At 46.8% G+C, this 14,366-nt stretch overlaps 1 protein-coding gene across 8 annotated transcripts in view; it reads right to left on the bottom strand.

Moving 5' to 3' along the window:
* Positions 1-14,366, bottom strand: part of SPTBN1 (spectrin beta, non-erythrocytic 1) — a 196,644-nt gene that overhangs the window by 4,380 nt on the left and 177,898 nt on the right. For all 8 annotated transcript variants that reach the window (XM_082641908.1, XM_082641913.1, XM_082641911.1 and 5 more), the window contains 7 exons: positions 11,860-12,104; positions 10,581-10,719; positions 9,486-9,570; positions 7,479-7,675; positions 6,265-6,377; positions 5,498-5,561; positions 947-1,185 (listed from right to left, as the gene is read on the bottom strand). In XM_082641908.1, the coding sequence (XP_082498034.1) occupies positions 947-1,185; positions 5,498-5,561; positions 6,265-6,377; positions 7,479-7,675; positions 9,486-9,570; positions 10,581-10,719; positions 11,860-12,104 (1,082 nt within the window). The remainder of the gene's footprint in view (positions 1-946; positions 1,186-5,497; positions 5,562-6,264; positions 6,378-7,478; positions 7,676-9,485; positions 9,571-10,580; positions 10,720-11,859; positions 12,105-14,366) is intronic.

Here is a 14,366-nt window from a genome sequence, read left to right as displayed (position 1 = left end):
CGGCTCTGACGGGAAAGACTTTTGCTGGTGTTTGGTACACTCTTGTGGTAACAGGGTACAGGCCAAGCTCCTTACTGGAAACATGCCTGTCCTTAAGCAGCTCTTCCACCTCAGCTTCATTCTGTAATGAAGTGGCCTGGCGACGTGACAGGGAGGGGGAGGCAGGCCCAGGGCCACTAGCACTTACGGTGCACTGGCTGAAACAGAAAGAGGTAGCCTTGCCCCCAGGGTACAGCAAACTCGCCTAACATACTGCTTTTATTAGAACAAGACACTTGACTGCCACCTGCCTGTATTAACAAATAAATCTGTAATGTCCCCAGTGTGGATGGCAGCTCTTAGACGGGATTCCCTTGTACAGTGTACAACCTGTACAACTGTACATGGTGGTCCCAGGCAGTTTAGTTTACTGGTTAAGCACACAGGCTATGGAGTCAGATGAGTTTTACCCTAGCTGTGCCATTTACTAGGAAGCTACACAGAGTGAGCTTTCTTAACCTCCCAGAGCCTCAGTTTCTCCATTTGTAAAATGGAGATAATACAAGTAGGGCTACTGGGAGATAACGAATATAAAGACTGATATGGAGATAAGGTAGGGGAAATGGTGAATGTCTTAAAACATCCCACAGGAGGGAAACAACAGTGAAATCACTTCACTCTAGGGAAGACTCCCCCACCTCAATCTAGCAATATTCCTTCTCAGGAGGTACTACTAAGGCCTCTTCTTGCTGTTCCCCCACACACGTAACTCTTCCTTCTCTCGGTGAATAAAAAAGCACTCTACTCCCACTTCCCAACCTAAGTCCCGAGAAGGATGTAATGCCCGGGAAGCTACAGAACAAATCAACCACATAAACACACGCTCCCCTTTCGATCCAGAGTGGCCCACCTCCACCTCTTAATGGGCTGACCTCCCCTGGGACTGCCTCAGCCTCTGTGCTGTTACCTGCTCGAGGCCTTCTTATTGTGGGCCTCCCACTCGTGCTTCCGATTCAGGAAGCCTTCCATCTGGGCCAAAGGCGTCTCCTGGGTCCTGGCCGGCAAGGTGGCAGCACTCTGGGCCGGGAGGGCAGTCTTGGCTTTGCGCTCGGAGGTGGGAGAGGGGATGGGGCTGGACTCCTTCGAGCTTGTCCTCTGTTCTGCAGCGCCATTGACCATTTCGCTCGTGTCCACCGTTTCTGCCATCTAGGGACAGCGGAGAGGCCGTTCAGCTAACCCCGTGAGCCCCCGGGGTGACCACATACGCTCTGACTCGCACACGTGGCTGTGTATAAATGCCTGGCACAGATCGAGGCAGTACAGTAAAACCATTGCACATCCCACAAAGCCAGCTGGACACCAAGGACATTAGAAGGTGGGAATGGATTAATACCCGCCCGTTTACGGGGAAATGAGAAAAGCGAAATGCCAGGATGAGTTTTACTGCACTCTGTTCCTCTGATCGATCCATTTTCTCTAATAGAACTCAGATCATTTCCTCTTATGGTTACTTTAAAACAAAAGGACAACAGTTAACAATCACACATATTAAATATGAGAGAGTGGACGTTATACAGCAGCCACCTTACAACCAAGGACGCCACCAGAAGGGCTGGAAGTTGAAGCGAAAGGGCATTCACAAACAGGTGGATAGACAACTCTATCAGAACTACACGGCATTCCCCCAAAGTCAGACAAGAAAGACCTTTGGTTTCTGAAAATGCTCTCCGGCTCTCCTCCCACCGCCCCTCAACACATCGTCATAAACACATGCAGAAATTAGGACGGCAATCATGCATTTCACATCTACCATCCCCGTTAGACTTTGGAACTTAAGAGCTGGAAGGAAATGAGGCAAGTCAACGAACATCAATTTAACCACATCTGCCGAAGTTGTATCGTGAGTGGGTTGTAGTTTGTGTTAAAGGAGCTGGAAAAGCCAATCACAGTCACTCAACACCACACGGCTATTTACCCCCAAACAAAGACAGAACCAGGGCCTTCCCCATCACGTGTTGGTTGATCACGGTGCCTTGCTGCACTGAGACGAGAAAGCCCAGACAGCCAGGCTTCCAGCGGCTCTGACCCTTCAGGCTGGAGACGTCTTCGGGAGCTGTTCCTTCCCAAGCTCACTTATATTGTAACCCTCATGGCTTTTCGGCTTGGGAAATGCAGTAGGGTCTCCATTCATTATCGCTTTCAGCCTGTGTGCCATCAACTGTGTACCATGAACTGAAGCGGCCCCTGGCTGATACACCCAGGGTGTGGGATTAGCGAGTTACTAAAGCTGGGTGTGGCTGACGCTTTAGTGGATTACAGACAACCTGCACCCTTTGTACACGGACAAACATGGAGGTGTCAACGGCACGCTCATTAGATACGTCCCCCACCTCTGCTGCCCAGAACCAGGTGACAGCAAAATTAGCAGCAACAACCTCAATGGGATCAATTGGAGACTGGCCACCACCGCTTGAACATCCGATATGTCAACTCTCAGGAACTGGGATGTCTCTGTTGGGCCTTATCTAAGTGGTGGGCTGGGAGTCAAGTTTATACTCTGTCTATACAAACTAGCACTGTCAGCAGTGGGGTTTAAGGTAAGACTAGAGGCTATGCACTTGAAGGGTGTTTGTGATTAGAACCCTTTATCCACACAGCAACGTGGAAAAAGGATTCTTAGGGTAGAATGGCATAGGGAGGAGATGCATGGTGATTATCCTGGCCTTACAAGTGATGGCCTGTCGACCAGTGCTTATAAGAAATAGGCCACTTAAATATCTCTCTTGCCTTTCCCTTTTAAAGGAGAGACAAAGGGGAAATAGTAACCAAAAAAACAAAACCCCTAAGTCAAAAGTAAGTGAGTGGATTTTAAGGCTGACACATCTGTTCTAGTGTGAGATTTCAGGAAACTTCTGGTTGGGAGGAAGTATGAGATCGGTCTGGAAGGCCTGTGCCAGGCATGAGTCCAGGGAGACATGGGGTTAGTGTCTATAGAAACCAGGTTAAACAAAAAAAAATTAGTGCTGCAGGTGTGACTCAAAAACTGCTAGTGACAGCAGTGACCTGGATAGAGGAATGTTTACTGGAAAAAGGCTAAAATTTATCATACTTGGTCAAACTTCAAGGTAGGTGACGGCCAGGGGAAGCCCCTTCTGGGGGAATTTCTGCAGCAAAAATTTTTTTCTTTAGAGTTAGAAGGAAAGAGAAAACCCCAAACCAGTATGCAGAGATAATTAATGTTTATGCAAATGAATCACTAACCAAGAAAACAAGGAAAATAAAAGGAACAAAATGAATTTTAATGGACATGTGCTTAAGCATGCCAACAGACAACACGCCACTAGAGACAAACATCAAAAGCAAATCGTAGTGCTGTGACCAAACAGTGGGTACATGTGGATACACCCCTACCCCCACCCCACGTTGCTTCTCTTTAGCGATTAGTGGCTGCGTACCCCTGAGATACTTCAGTCAGGAGGTGAACATAAATGCAACGTGACAACTAGTAGCACAAGGAACACCTGATTGGTTTTCTAAGTGCAAGAAGCAACACTATTTTCAAGTTCATTAACTTGAGTCTCTGCACCGTAACTCAGAAGAATGAAAAGAGCTTTCCTTCTTCTGATACAATCCAATTTCAATTAAAAATTTGTCTGGCAAGCTACAATTTAAAAATCTAGATAAAAATAGGCATAAGAACAAATGCCAAAAGCATCACAGCACTCCTTTCTTTCCTGTGTGCTTATGTGGCTTTGTTTTGTTTTGTTTTGTTTTTGGTCTTCTGAATACGAGAGGCATAAAATTGGGTATTAGCCCTCATGATACAAAATTTAAACATATATATATGGACACGTCACATATATACATATAGATCAATGACACATATCATTTGGAGCCAGAAACACATGTCAGGGCTCCCTAATCACCAAAGATGAAGCAGTGGTTTCTTTTCTAAAATGAATTTTGGTGTGTTTTAAGGCAGAGACACAATAATGGTGCATACTACTCCCAGAACATAAGAAGCTTGGCATCTATCTATATACCCATCTACGGTCGCAAGTAGATAGATATGTACATAGAAATGAGGAAAAAACAAACAAGATGCTATATGATGTTATCCTGACAAAAGAAAAAAAAGACATGCATCATGAAAAGACAAATTAGACTTAACTCATGGAGAACACATATCAAAACAGGTTTTCTGATTCCACTAACATCTAAATATGGCAAATGAGCAAGTGAATATCTCACAAGGCTTTGATGTAATATGGACTTGGTTTGGTGAATAGAATTTCTGTTAAAACATTTTCAAATCCCTGCTGGCGGTCTGATAAATGTCATCCTAAACGACTCTTTATTAGAGAGCTTCACAAAAGGTCATAGGAAAATGAAAAATGAATCAGAAGATTCATACGAGACATACAGCGGAGTTTCTGTCTACAGAGACGCTGAAGGACTTCTGGAGCCTGGAGGGAGGCAGGCAACAGCTCCTGGGGTGGTTCCCCCAAGTGCGTCGTTCAAGTAATCAGGGTGAACCAGAATGGCTTTTGTTCCATTTGTTTGCAAAATTTAAAACAGTTTGACACCCTGAAGTCATCAACTGAACAGAGAGGCATGGAAAAGTCTGGTAGGCAGGCTTCCCCAACGGGCCGGGAAGTGCTGCCACACTTGCCACATCCCACGATCTGGCGGTGCTGACAGTGACCCAGACAGAGGTGGTGGCAGCAGTCGGTGGGCCCCTGAGGCCGGGTGCATTATCTGCTGCAAGCGAGCCTACAATTCTCAGTTCAGGACTTGGCAGAAACAAATAAAGAGAGGACCTGGTTTGTAAAAAAGTAATAAATGATCTGAGGGTCTCAAAACTGTTCAGATTCTGCACCTAAAGTTTAAAAAAAAACCCTTCCCAAGTAGATTCAACTTTTTTTTTTTTTATCGTTTTCAATAAATGAATGTATCCTTCATGGAATGTTACACAGCTGACTCTAGGTTTTAATCTTAGTACTGGAAGTCTCCCTCCTCAATTCCTAGTAAACTACTGCAGGTTAATAACTCTGTAAAGGGGGCTACGTATAGTGCAGGACTGCACCCTGTTAGTATAACTGGATGTGTCATACCTGTCAGATTCTAGTTTTCTTCTTCATTTTGCTGTAATCTCATTTAATTTCAATTACTCACGTAAGGCTTTTGCTGCAAAATCTTAATAAAGTAAAAAGCTCACGATAAATAAACAAAAAATACGTATGTTGCTTTCAGGCAACTGAGCATCCATCAGTTAAAAAACTCAAATAAACATGAATTAAACGCAAACAAATATGAAACCAAGGAAGGCTATGAATTAAGTAAAATTTTTAACACTGTGGGTGAAGTGGAAGCCAAAAGGTCAAACCAACAGGATTTGGAAAGAGTGGTTCTTGACAAATGGTAGTGAACTTCACAGTCCAGACCACGGCTGGTCACTGGCTGTCCGTCTGCTATTAAAGTTTTTGTAGTTTTGGTAGGTTTGAGAGCGGTAACTAACCCGTGGAGATCCCTGTTCAGCCGGCAAACCATTCTGGGAAACTTGCTCTCCTTTTGAAGTATCCCTGTTGGGGAAGGGGGAGAAAGAAGACAGAGGAGAGAAGAGGAGGAAAGGGGGAAGGAGGGAGGGGAGAGGGGAAGAAAAGAGGAGGAGAAAGAGAAGAAGATGGGGGAGAACACAAGTCAACTTTATTAGAGCCCTCCTCTCAGGAAAACATATGCAGCCCTCTTTCACATGACGTGATATCTTTCTAAAAACTCTTTAAGTGTTTCAAATTGACTCTAGATAGAGAGAGTGAGACCACAGGCATCCCTGACCATAAAGGTGGCATTCAGGGTTGTCATGGAGCTTGGACCCCAGCAAAATAATCAGCCTTTCAGAAATACAGAGTAATTTCTGCCCTTTGTGTGAAAGTCACCCAGAACTTTCAGAAAGCATCACCACACACTCACTGGCCTGAAATCTGGGTAGTTCACTCCATCCATTTACTCATGTGGAAATTCTAAGTGTGTGTGTGTGTGTACACACACATGTGCACAGCAGAGATGGTTGCTGTCGAAATTCCACTTCCACTACCAACATCGCAATGTGACTGTGGACAAGTCACTGTCCTCAAATATTATCCAGGGGTGACCGTACGGAGTCTCAGTAGTCTTCAGAAGTGACTAACAGGAAGGGCACATCAGCACGGGCTTAGAAAGTGTGCTCCCTAAACCTCTCTTGCCACTGAAGCTGAGGCTGAAGTGGGCGGGCTGCCCATGACTCACCACTGCTGCTGGGACTCGGTCTCCTCGGAAACCTTCGAGCTCGGCTCAGGAGAAGGCGGCCGCCTCTTCCTCTCCTCTTCCTCTTGCTGTCTGCGCACTTCCAGTAGCTCCAACTGAGGGAGAACACGCTGATGTGTGGCAGAACCCCAAACTCTGCCTCTTTTAAGGAGAGGGCTCCAGGCAAACCCTCCTGTCTGAGTGGTCTATGCTGGATCACACGGGACAACCAACTAACATCCTAAGCAAAATCTCGTTAAGGTCATAGGAACTGCAGCTACAACCCAAAACCATAGGAAACAGAGGTCTGAGTGATGAAACAGATCCATTCTATGGGCTGGCAGAAGCCCTGTGAGCTGTGTGTGCTCCTGGGATATCGGGTTTAGCTTCTAAATGAACTCTGCAGCTCTCAACTTTGCTGAGGAAGAAAGCACCTGAGCATGAGGGTCCGTGCTGGACTACTCATCAGAGATCAGACCAACACCACTGAGTCAGAGCTGCAATAATTCCCACGGAGGCTTCTTGTGCTGCGGTAGGGATTCAGGTTCAGCCAAACCCCAATAACACATTAAAAAAAGCCAGGAAATAGACTAACTGGAACTAAGCCATTTCATGAGCAATATATGCGTGTACCCAAAGTATTCCGTTTTAACACACATGTGTACAGGTACATTTTAGATGCCCAGGACGGTAGAAATCGGGAAGCACCCCATAAGGAATCAGCTTTCCACCAGGAATGCAAGTGTCTTCGGAGAGAAAACACCAGTTGAGCAAGCCCTATTCTGAGGCCTTTATTTTGGCAGAAGAGATTATCAGGACTGGGGAGAGTTTTCAGTGGTCTAAGATAGATACTAGTGCTTGATGGGAATTCTAATCCTGAAATCGGAAGAGAACTGTAAGGCTGTGCTCCCTAGAAACCACGGCTTCTATGAGATACAGGAAGAAAAGCAGATCAAAAGAGAAAAGCAAATCCCAATCGATCAATTCCCAGACAGGAAGTGACCAGAGACCTAGGTTCCCAGGAAGTGGCTGACGGGGCAGGAGCCCTGGACCATCTCCCCACGTCCTGTACCAAGAGAAACACCAACTCCAGGAAGATCTTTACGCTTTTAAAATCAGAGTGATGACCTGAGCTCCCTAGCCTGGGAGGTGAGCAGGAAGGAGAGGCTGCCCACGGGAACCACGGCAGAGCACCCCGGCTCCCAGGGCCCACTTACTGTCGTCAGCCTTTCCAGGGCGGAGAACCTCTCGTCCCAGGTCGCTGCAGACTTTTCAAAAGCCTCGTGGCGCTTGATGAGCTTCTCCACCTCGTCCACGCTCTGGCCTATTTCTCGGCTGGATAGGTAGGGCTCCTGTCCGAGCAGCCAGGCCTCGGCCACACTGGCGTCCCTTGAGAACTGATGGACCTCCAAGACTGCACAGGGAGCCAAGAGTGAGTGTGGAGGGCAGGGTGACTCGGCAGCTCAGGGTGGCGCTGCCCTCTGCTGGCAGCTGCCGGCACAACCAGCTTACAGTCTAGTCTAGATCTGCGCTGTCCCCATAAACGTCATGTGAGCCACACGTGTACAGCTTTAACCTTCCCAGCAGCCACATTAAAAACAGGTGAAGTTGATTTCAAATGCATATTTTAGACAACCTGATATAGCTGTTATTTCAACACGTAATCAGTATAAAAATTAACTGAGTTGTGTTACATCTTTTTTTTCTTCTGTCTTTGAAATCCGACATGTATTTTATACTTGGAACATATCTTAATTTGGACCAGCCATGTTGCAAGTTCTGAAGAGCCCCATGTGGGCAGTGGCTACTATACGGCCATGCAGGGCCAGGAGGTATGCTCTGCTCACTCAGCCCTACTTCGGTGAGGTAAGCCTCAGAGCCCTGAAGAATTCACAATCTACATATAACCAGATTACTCTGATGGGACAGCCATTCACCAATCACCCTTTCTGGGGTGGAAGTGCTGTTTCACTTTGGGGGGCTGAGAGGCAGGGAAGGACCTGGAAGCAGTAGGGGAAGTAGGGACAGTATGGGCTAAGGCTTCTGCTTTATTCATTCTGTCCCTCCACACGTGAGGAAACACAGCATGACCTCCACCCACTGCAGCTGTGAGAAGGCAGGCCAGACCTCAGCTCTGCCTGCGCTATGGCTGGCATTTTCATTATACCTTAAGCAGCAAAGGTTGGGGTCATTCAGGTAAGAAGAAGACTGCGGGCAGCACTGGTGTCCCCCTGGTGGCCTCCCCAACACGGCACAAGAAGATGCCCCCACTGCTCGAGAAACTTGTCACCTCATCAGGAATGCCCAGCATGCAACCTGGTGCCTAGTTCACAGTGGAGTGTAATCTGGGTTTTGCTGAACTGAACTGACCTGAACCTGCCCTGGGAGCTGGCAAAATTTACAGACCAAAACCTCGTCCAAAGAATGATCAAAAGTGGGATTTCTTTTTCAAAAGAATTGAGATGCCTCCACTAGGTCTCTTATATACCTTTCAGAAAAGGCCCCTTGGATTCTGCTTCTAGAAAGCACTCCTGGTGCCTGAGAATAAGGTTATAATATAATATAAGGACAGAGCCTGGAGCCCCAAACACAGAATGGCAAAGTACGGTAAATAATGCTTCAGTTGGGCTACCTTTGCAGTTCATACCAATCATAAATGCTCTTCCCAATACTGTATATTATGAAATCTGTGTTAGCTCACATATTCCTTTATAAAATGAGGTTAAAAATAGAATCTACCTCAGAGGGTTATTGTGGGAAGTCAATAAAGAAAAACATATAAAACACTTAGAATAATGCCCGGTTCACTGCAAAATCATTATCGTTGTTAGCTTTCATAAGACCTAACAAGCCAACTTTCCATCTTCTTGACTCCACAGTAACAATTGTCCTTAAAGATAACTGGAGGAGAAAGGGCTCCTGTCTGCACTCTCCCAGAGGGATGCCACGTCCTGTCATCCCTATACTGTTCCTACACACTCAGACCCCACTCACAACACTGAGGTCAATCATGAGATGAAAGATAATGAATATGTCACAGGGAACTCTTTAAAAATACTTATTAGCATGAAATGGTGAAATAGGACATTAAAAAAGCAGCATTCAGAAAGACTCCAAAAATCATTAAGAGATAACATCATATCAAATCAATTAAAGCAGGTAAATAAACTGGCTTGCTTTCAGTGGGGACCCAAAAAGAGCAGAGAGATTAGGTACATCCTTACTCAGTCTTAACCATTCCCATCGGTCTTCCCACTTGTCAATCATTTCTTTCCTCTTTTCCGTCAACTGCAGTAACTTCTCCTTGATCTGTGAGAAAAGAGGACCCCAAGGACATCTTAATAGAGTAGATCACATCCTCCTAGTCTGACCCTTGATGGGCTGCTTCATATAAGAAAAACACTTTTTTTTTTTTTGCAGTACGCGGGCCTCTCACTGTTGTGGCCTCTCCCATTGCGGAGCACAGGCTCCAGACGCACAGGCTCAGCGGCCATGGCTCACGGGCCCAGCCGCTCCGTGGCATGTGGGATCTTCCCGGACCGGGGCATGAACCCGCGTCTCCTGAGTCGGCAGGCAGACCCCCAACCACTGCGCCACCAGGGAAGCCCAAGAAAAACACTTTTTATGTAGAGACCACCACTAAGGCAGGAAAGATCTAAGGACTGCTCAGTCTATCTGCGTACTGGCAGAAGAGAGAAAAGCATGGCGACGTTCCTTCCAGATGGGGCTGGGAGGAAGGCCGGGCTCAACCCAAAGCTGCTCTGTCGTGAGGAGGCCAACAATGCACTGAGCCCCCTCCAGACTCCGGGGATCCCTGTGGCGAACACACTCAAGTTCAGAGCGGGGGGCGGCGAGAGGGGCAAAGCCCTGAGCTCTCGGAGGCCTCACACTGATAACCACTGCCCTGTGTGTCACCAGCATCCCAACTCGACTTAGCAACCATCCACTAAAGAGCAAAGAGATCTAGGGCACAGGTGACAGAGAAGGGGTGACACCTTCTAGAACTGATGGAGGAGGTGAGAGAGGACGAACCCTTCACCAGAGGCCCTCAAAAATTGTCTTCTGTGCCATGGATTTGATTGGCTCTACACCTAGAGACTTGCCTGTCTTATTCTACACATACAGGAAAGAAGCAAGGATTTCTGAAACACATATAAGTGTGTGCATAGGTGTGTGTGAATGTAAGCATAGATTTCTCTGTGTGTGTGTCTATATATGCCCCCACACACATACACACACGCTCACAAGAGTGAGTCACTTTACATCTGAACACCAGCTGCACTCACCCCAGGGGCCCCAAAGCATAAGTGGCATCCTACCTCCTCTGATGCGTAGTGCTTCCTCGCCAGCAGTGATTTCCCAAGTTCAATGCAGGTCGTGAAACTGTCATTACGAGCATCGATTTCTGCTTTGATACCTTGATGATTATTCATTAATAGTTCAACAGAGGACACATCCCTAAAATTACACAAATAATACTTCCTTTAGGAGACCAAGCTTTGCAAACAAACGTGTGGGTTTCAAAACACGTAATTAATTTGAAGGAAACTGGCAGCACAGTATCTGAGTCACAGTCTGAGCGCAGGTTAGGTCACTGAGCTGCAGTGCGACGATGGTATAACTTAAGCACAGCTTCACAACCTAACACTGAGAATAAGGCTACTTTTATTTTTGTGTGTGCGCTGAAACAATTCTTCTAGTTGGAGACCAGAAAAACCACTGGATCTCTGTTCAACCTTTTACTCTGAAATGCACTTCAGACTCTTCAAGAAGGCACAGAGGCAGTAACAGGTGTCCCCGGTTGTGCCCCAGTGAGTTAGCTGCCAAAGGTTCAGGATGTGTGTGTTTTAAAGAGCAGCAAATACTGTCTCCTTATTTAGACATGAAGACACACAGAGCAGGAACCAGCCAAGCAATCAGCGACTGGCAGAGCCATGAGAACGTCTCATCCATCAAAACCGACTGACTGGAAAGTCCTGACCTAAGGAAACACAACTGCTTCATGTATATAATAACCGTAGTTCTTCTTTTGGGGCACAGCCCATTTCTCAGTTACGGTGAGGGCTGGAGTCGGCAGGGGTGAACAGGAGGCTGTGTATGTGCCTGCTTGTACACCCACTAGCTCCTCTTCACCGCTTTGCACGAAACATGGCCAAAGAGAAGACACAGAACAAATACTAACTACGAATCCCGAGACACCATTAAAGCAGATGCTGAGCGTAAGAGGCACCTTTAGTAATATGTCTGAAAAGGGACAGAGTGGTTTTTGATCTGACAGACATAGAAAAAGAACTCAGAGCAGCCACCTCATTCCAGTGGTGAGGTAGAGCTAGTCCGGTCCCAGGTATGCGGCTGCTTTGAGGCACGAGGCCCATAGGTGAGAGCAGGAGGGCCTGGGTGAGCGTGGACCCAGGGGACAGCGTCGGGGAGAAATGGGGAGGGCTCCACAGGGCTCGACTACACTGGGCCCCTTGTTCCCTGACAGCCATGTGCAGGAGACAAGTGGAACAGCGGCGGCTCCCCCCAAAACCCCTCCCCGCCCCCGCTCTGGCCTCGAAGTTCTGGGGCAGGGCCCAGCCGGGAGGCCAGCAGCGTTACCGTGGCTTCTCCTGGGCTTCGATCTGCCGGATGACATCCTCCATCCACAGCATGAGGTCGCGCACCATGCTGAAGAAGCGGAACTTGTCCCCCGTGTCCACCAGCCGCACCCTGCGGCCCTCGCAGGCGTCCAGCAGGGCCTTCCAGGCTTCCAGGACCTCGTTCTCCCGCTTCTGGATGTCCTCGGCCTTGTCGCCCGCATAGGCGGCCTGGAGGCGGGCTGCATCCTCCTGCAGCTGTCTCACCTGTGAAGCCGCCAGGAGACCAGACGGGTCAGAGCTGGGCCTCCGCACCACCACCCGCCTCCCACTCCCCCTCTGCACACTATTCTGCCTTCGCGCAGATGGGAGTCCTGGTCGGGAAAGGTCCCTGGAGGTGGCCCAGGATGTGAAGATGGCACAGAAACACACGGTATGCACCCAGATACAGTAAAGGATAAACACCTAATCTGCTCCTCCATGGTACAGACGGTGTTTTTTTAAATCAGGAATGAGAAACTGCCATCAAGAACTCATTTTGAAACACCTTTTCCATTAGCTATATGTTGTTGCTGTTGAAAACAATATATGCATCACCTGTAAGAGCTCCCACAATGGCACATTCCAACGTGAAAAACAAAAAAGCAGCATTTAATGCAGTTGAAAATGCTGATGCCAAAGAAGGTAAAATCTTAACCAGCCAAACTTCAATAAAAACTCTGGAGAACAAGAAATGCCAGTGAGCCTTATGAAAATATGCTACATGGAGATACTGTAATTTGTCATCTCCTAGTTGGCAAAAATTCAAGCTTGATGACGTATATATGTCAGTGAGCTGATTCACTGCTGATGGGACAAAAGGTTACAGCTCCTGCAGAAGGCACAGGCAGTACCCACCAAACTTATAAATGCGCGTGCCTTTTGATTTTATGATTCCACTTTGGGGAATTTATCCTACATATACTCTTGCACTTTTAGGAAATGAAATACACATAAGGTTATTTATTGCACCAATGTCTGTAAAAGCAAAAGACTGAAAATAAAGTATCTGTTCGTCCACGAGGGACTGGTTAAATTACAATGGCACTTTCATACAGGAGGTTCCCATGCAGTCATGAAAAAGAATGCAGAAGGGCTCTGTGTACTCATATGAGAAGTACTCCAAGATGACGGCTATGTAGAGAAGGCAAAGCACAGACAGAGTACATAATATCAATACTTTCTGTGTAAAAAGGGGGAAAAAAACAAGAAAAGCCTTTCACCCTTTTGTTGGGGGCGAGGGTGGTGGTGGAGGGCAGATACACCTTTACAAGAGAAACTAATAACCGTGACTTATTTTGTCTTCAAAAATTTCCTTCTCTTATGTTTTATATAAAGTACATATTAGTAATGCCATAATCGTGCACAATATCTAATTTAAAATATACATGTATGGGGAGCGCGCACTCAATCTTCATTTACTGATCAAAGTCTGAAGACAACAGCCATCCTGAGTGATAGCAGCCTTCAGGTGTCCGTGAGGGGAGTTATGTGGAGAAACATCACGGGGGGGATGGACACTGGGGCTTGCGGGGAGGTGTTCCAACCCTGATCACTCAAAAGGCTCTAGGTGGTGGTAGGTAAGGAAAACAAATTTCTGCAAGAGACGCAAAGAAGAATCAATGGGGTTTGGTTTCCCTGGTGATTTGATTTCCATATCCTAAGAGACTTTTGGAAACATTCTTTAAATATGGCTCAGGTATTAACTCAAATGACAATAAGCAAGTTCCTAGGAAATTATTTGAAAAGCTTATCTCCTATATGACTAACCAAATCTTTCCAAACAAGTTAAAAAAAAAAAAGTTTCCTGGGCCTCTAGCTGTTTTTAATTTGTTCTCACAACAACAAACAAGGTAGATGAGGAGAGCAAAAGCAGAAATTCCCGCCAGAGTTAACTACTGCTTTGAGGAGTCACTGCAGATTATCATCAGGTTCCCTCATGCCCACTGTTCCCGCACAGAATGGAGGATGGTGGCGGGTCAGCTGGCATTAAGAGTAAAGCAGCCAAGGAGGAAACGCCATCAGCTTCCGGAGCCTGCACCGAGAGCCCTCCCTTCTGCTCTAACTGCAGGAGGGGCATGCATACTTTTGTGGCTGAAATGGCCTGGCCCAGCGGGTATGGTGAGGTGCAGACCATCAGGCTTGACGGAACAGATTCCTGCCCTGGATGTTCCTGGACTCTCAGTGGGCTCCTGCATCTCTCTGAGCCTCTCAAAGTGAAGGGATTTAATGAAAAAAAAAAATGAAGGAGCAACTCTACCATCTCTGGAGTCTCCTGAAGTTCTAAAAGTAAATGATTTTACAGGTGCAGAGGAAAGACCTGCTGCTAATAAGGCTTCCAGGCGTTCCAGAAGTTCTCTTAAGCTTTTTAAAAACAATACACACTGCAATCCTTAAAGCATTAGGGAACCGAAGCTTAGGAAGGAAATTAAAACTTGGAGTGATACAGCTAACAGGCTCAACTCAAGCCAGGGTCGGCCCTTCTCTGGT

The sequence above is a fragment of the Mesoplodon mirus genome (genome assembly GCF_964341445.2).
Source record: "Mesoplodon mirus genome assembly, chromosome: 14".
Taxonomy (NCBI): Eukaryota; Metazoa; Chordata; class Mammalia; order Artiodactyla; family Ziphiidae; genus Mesoplodon; species Mesoplodon mirus.
This window is presented reverse-complemented; position numbering and strand designations above follow the sequence as displayed.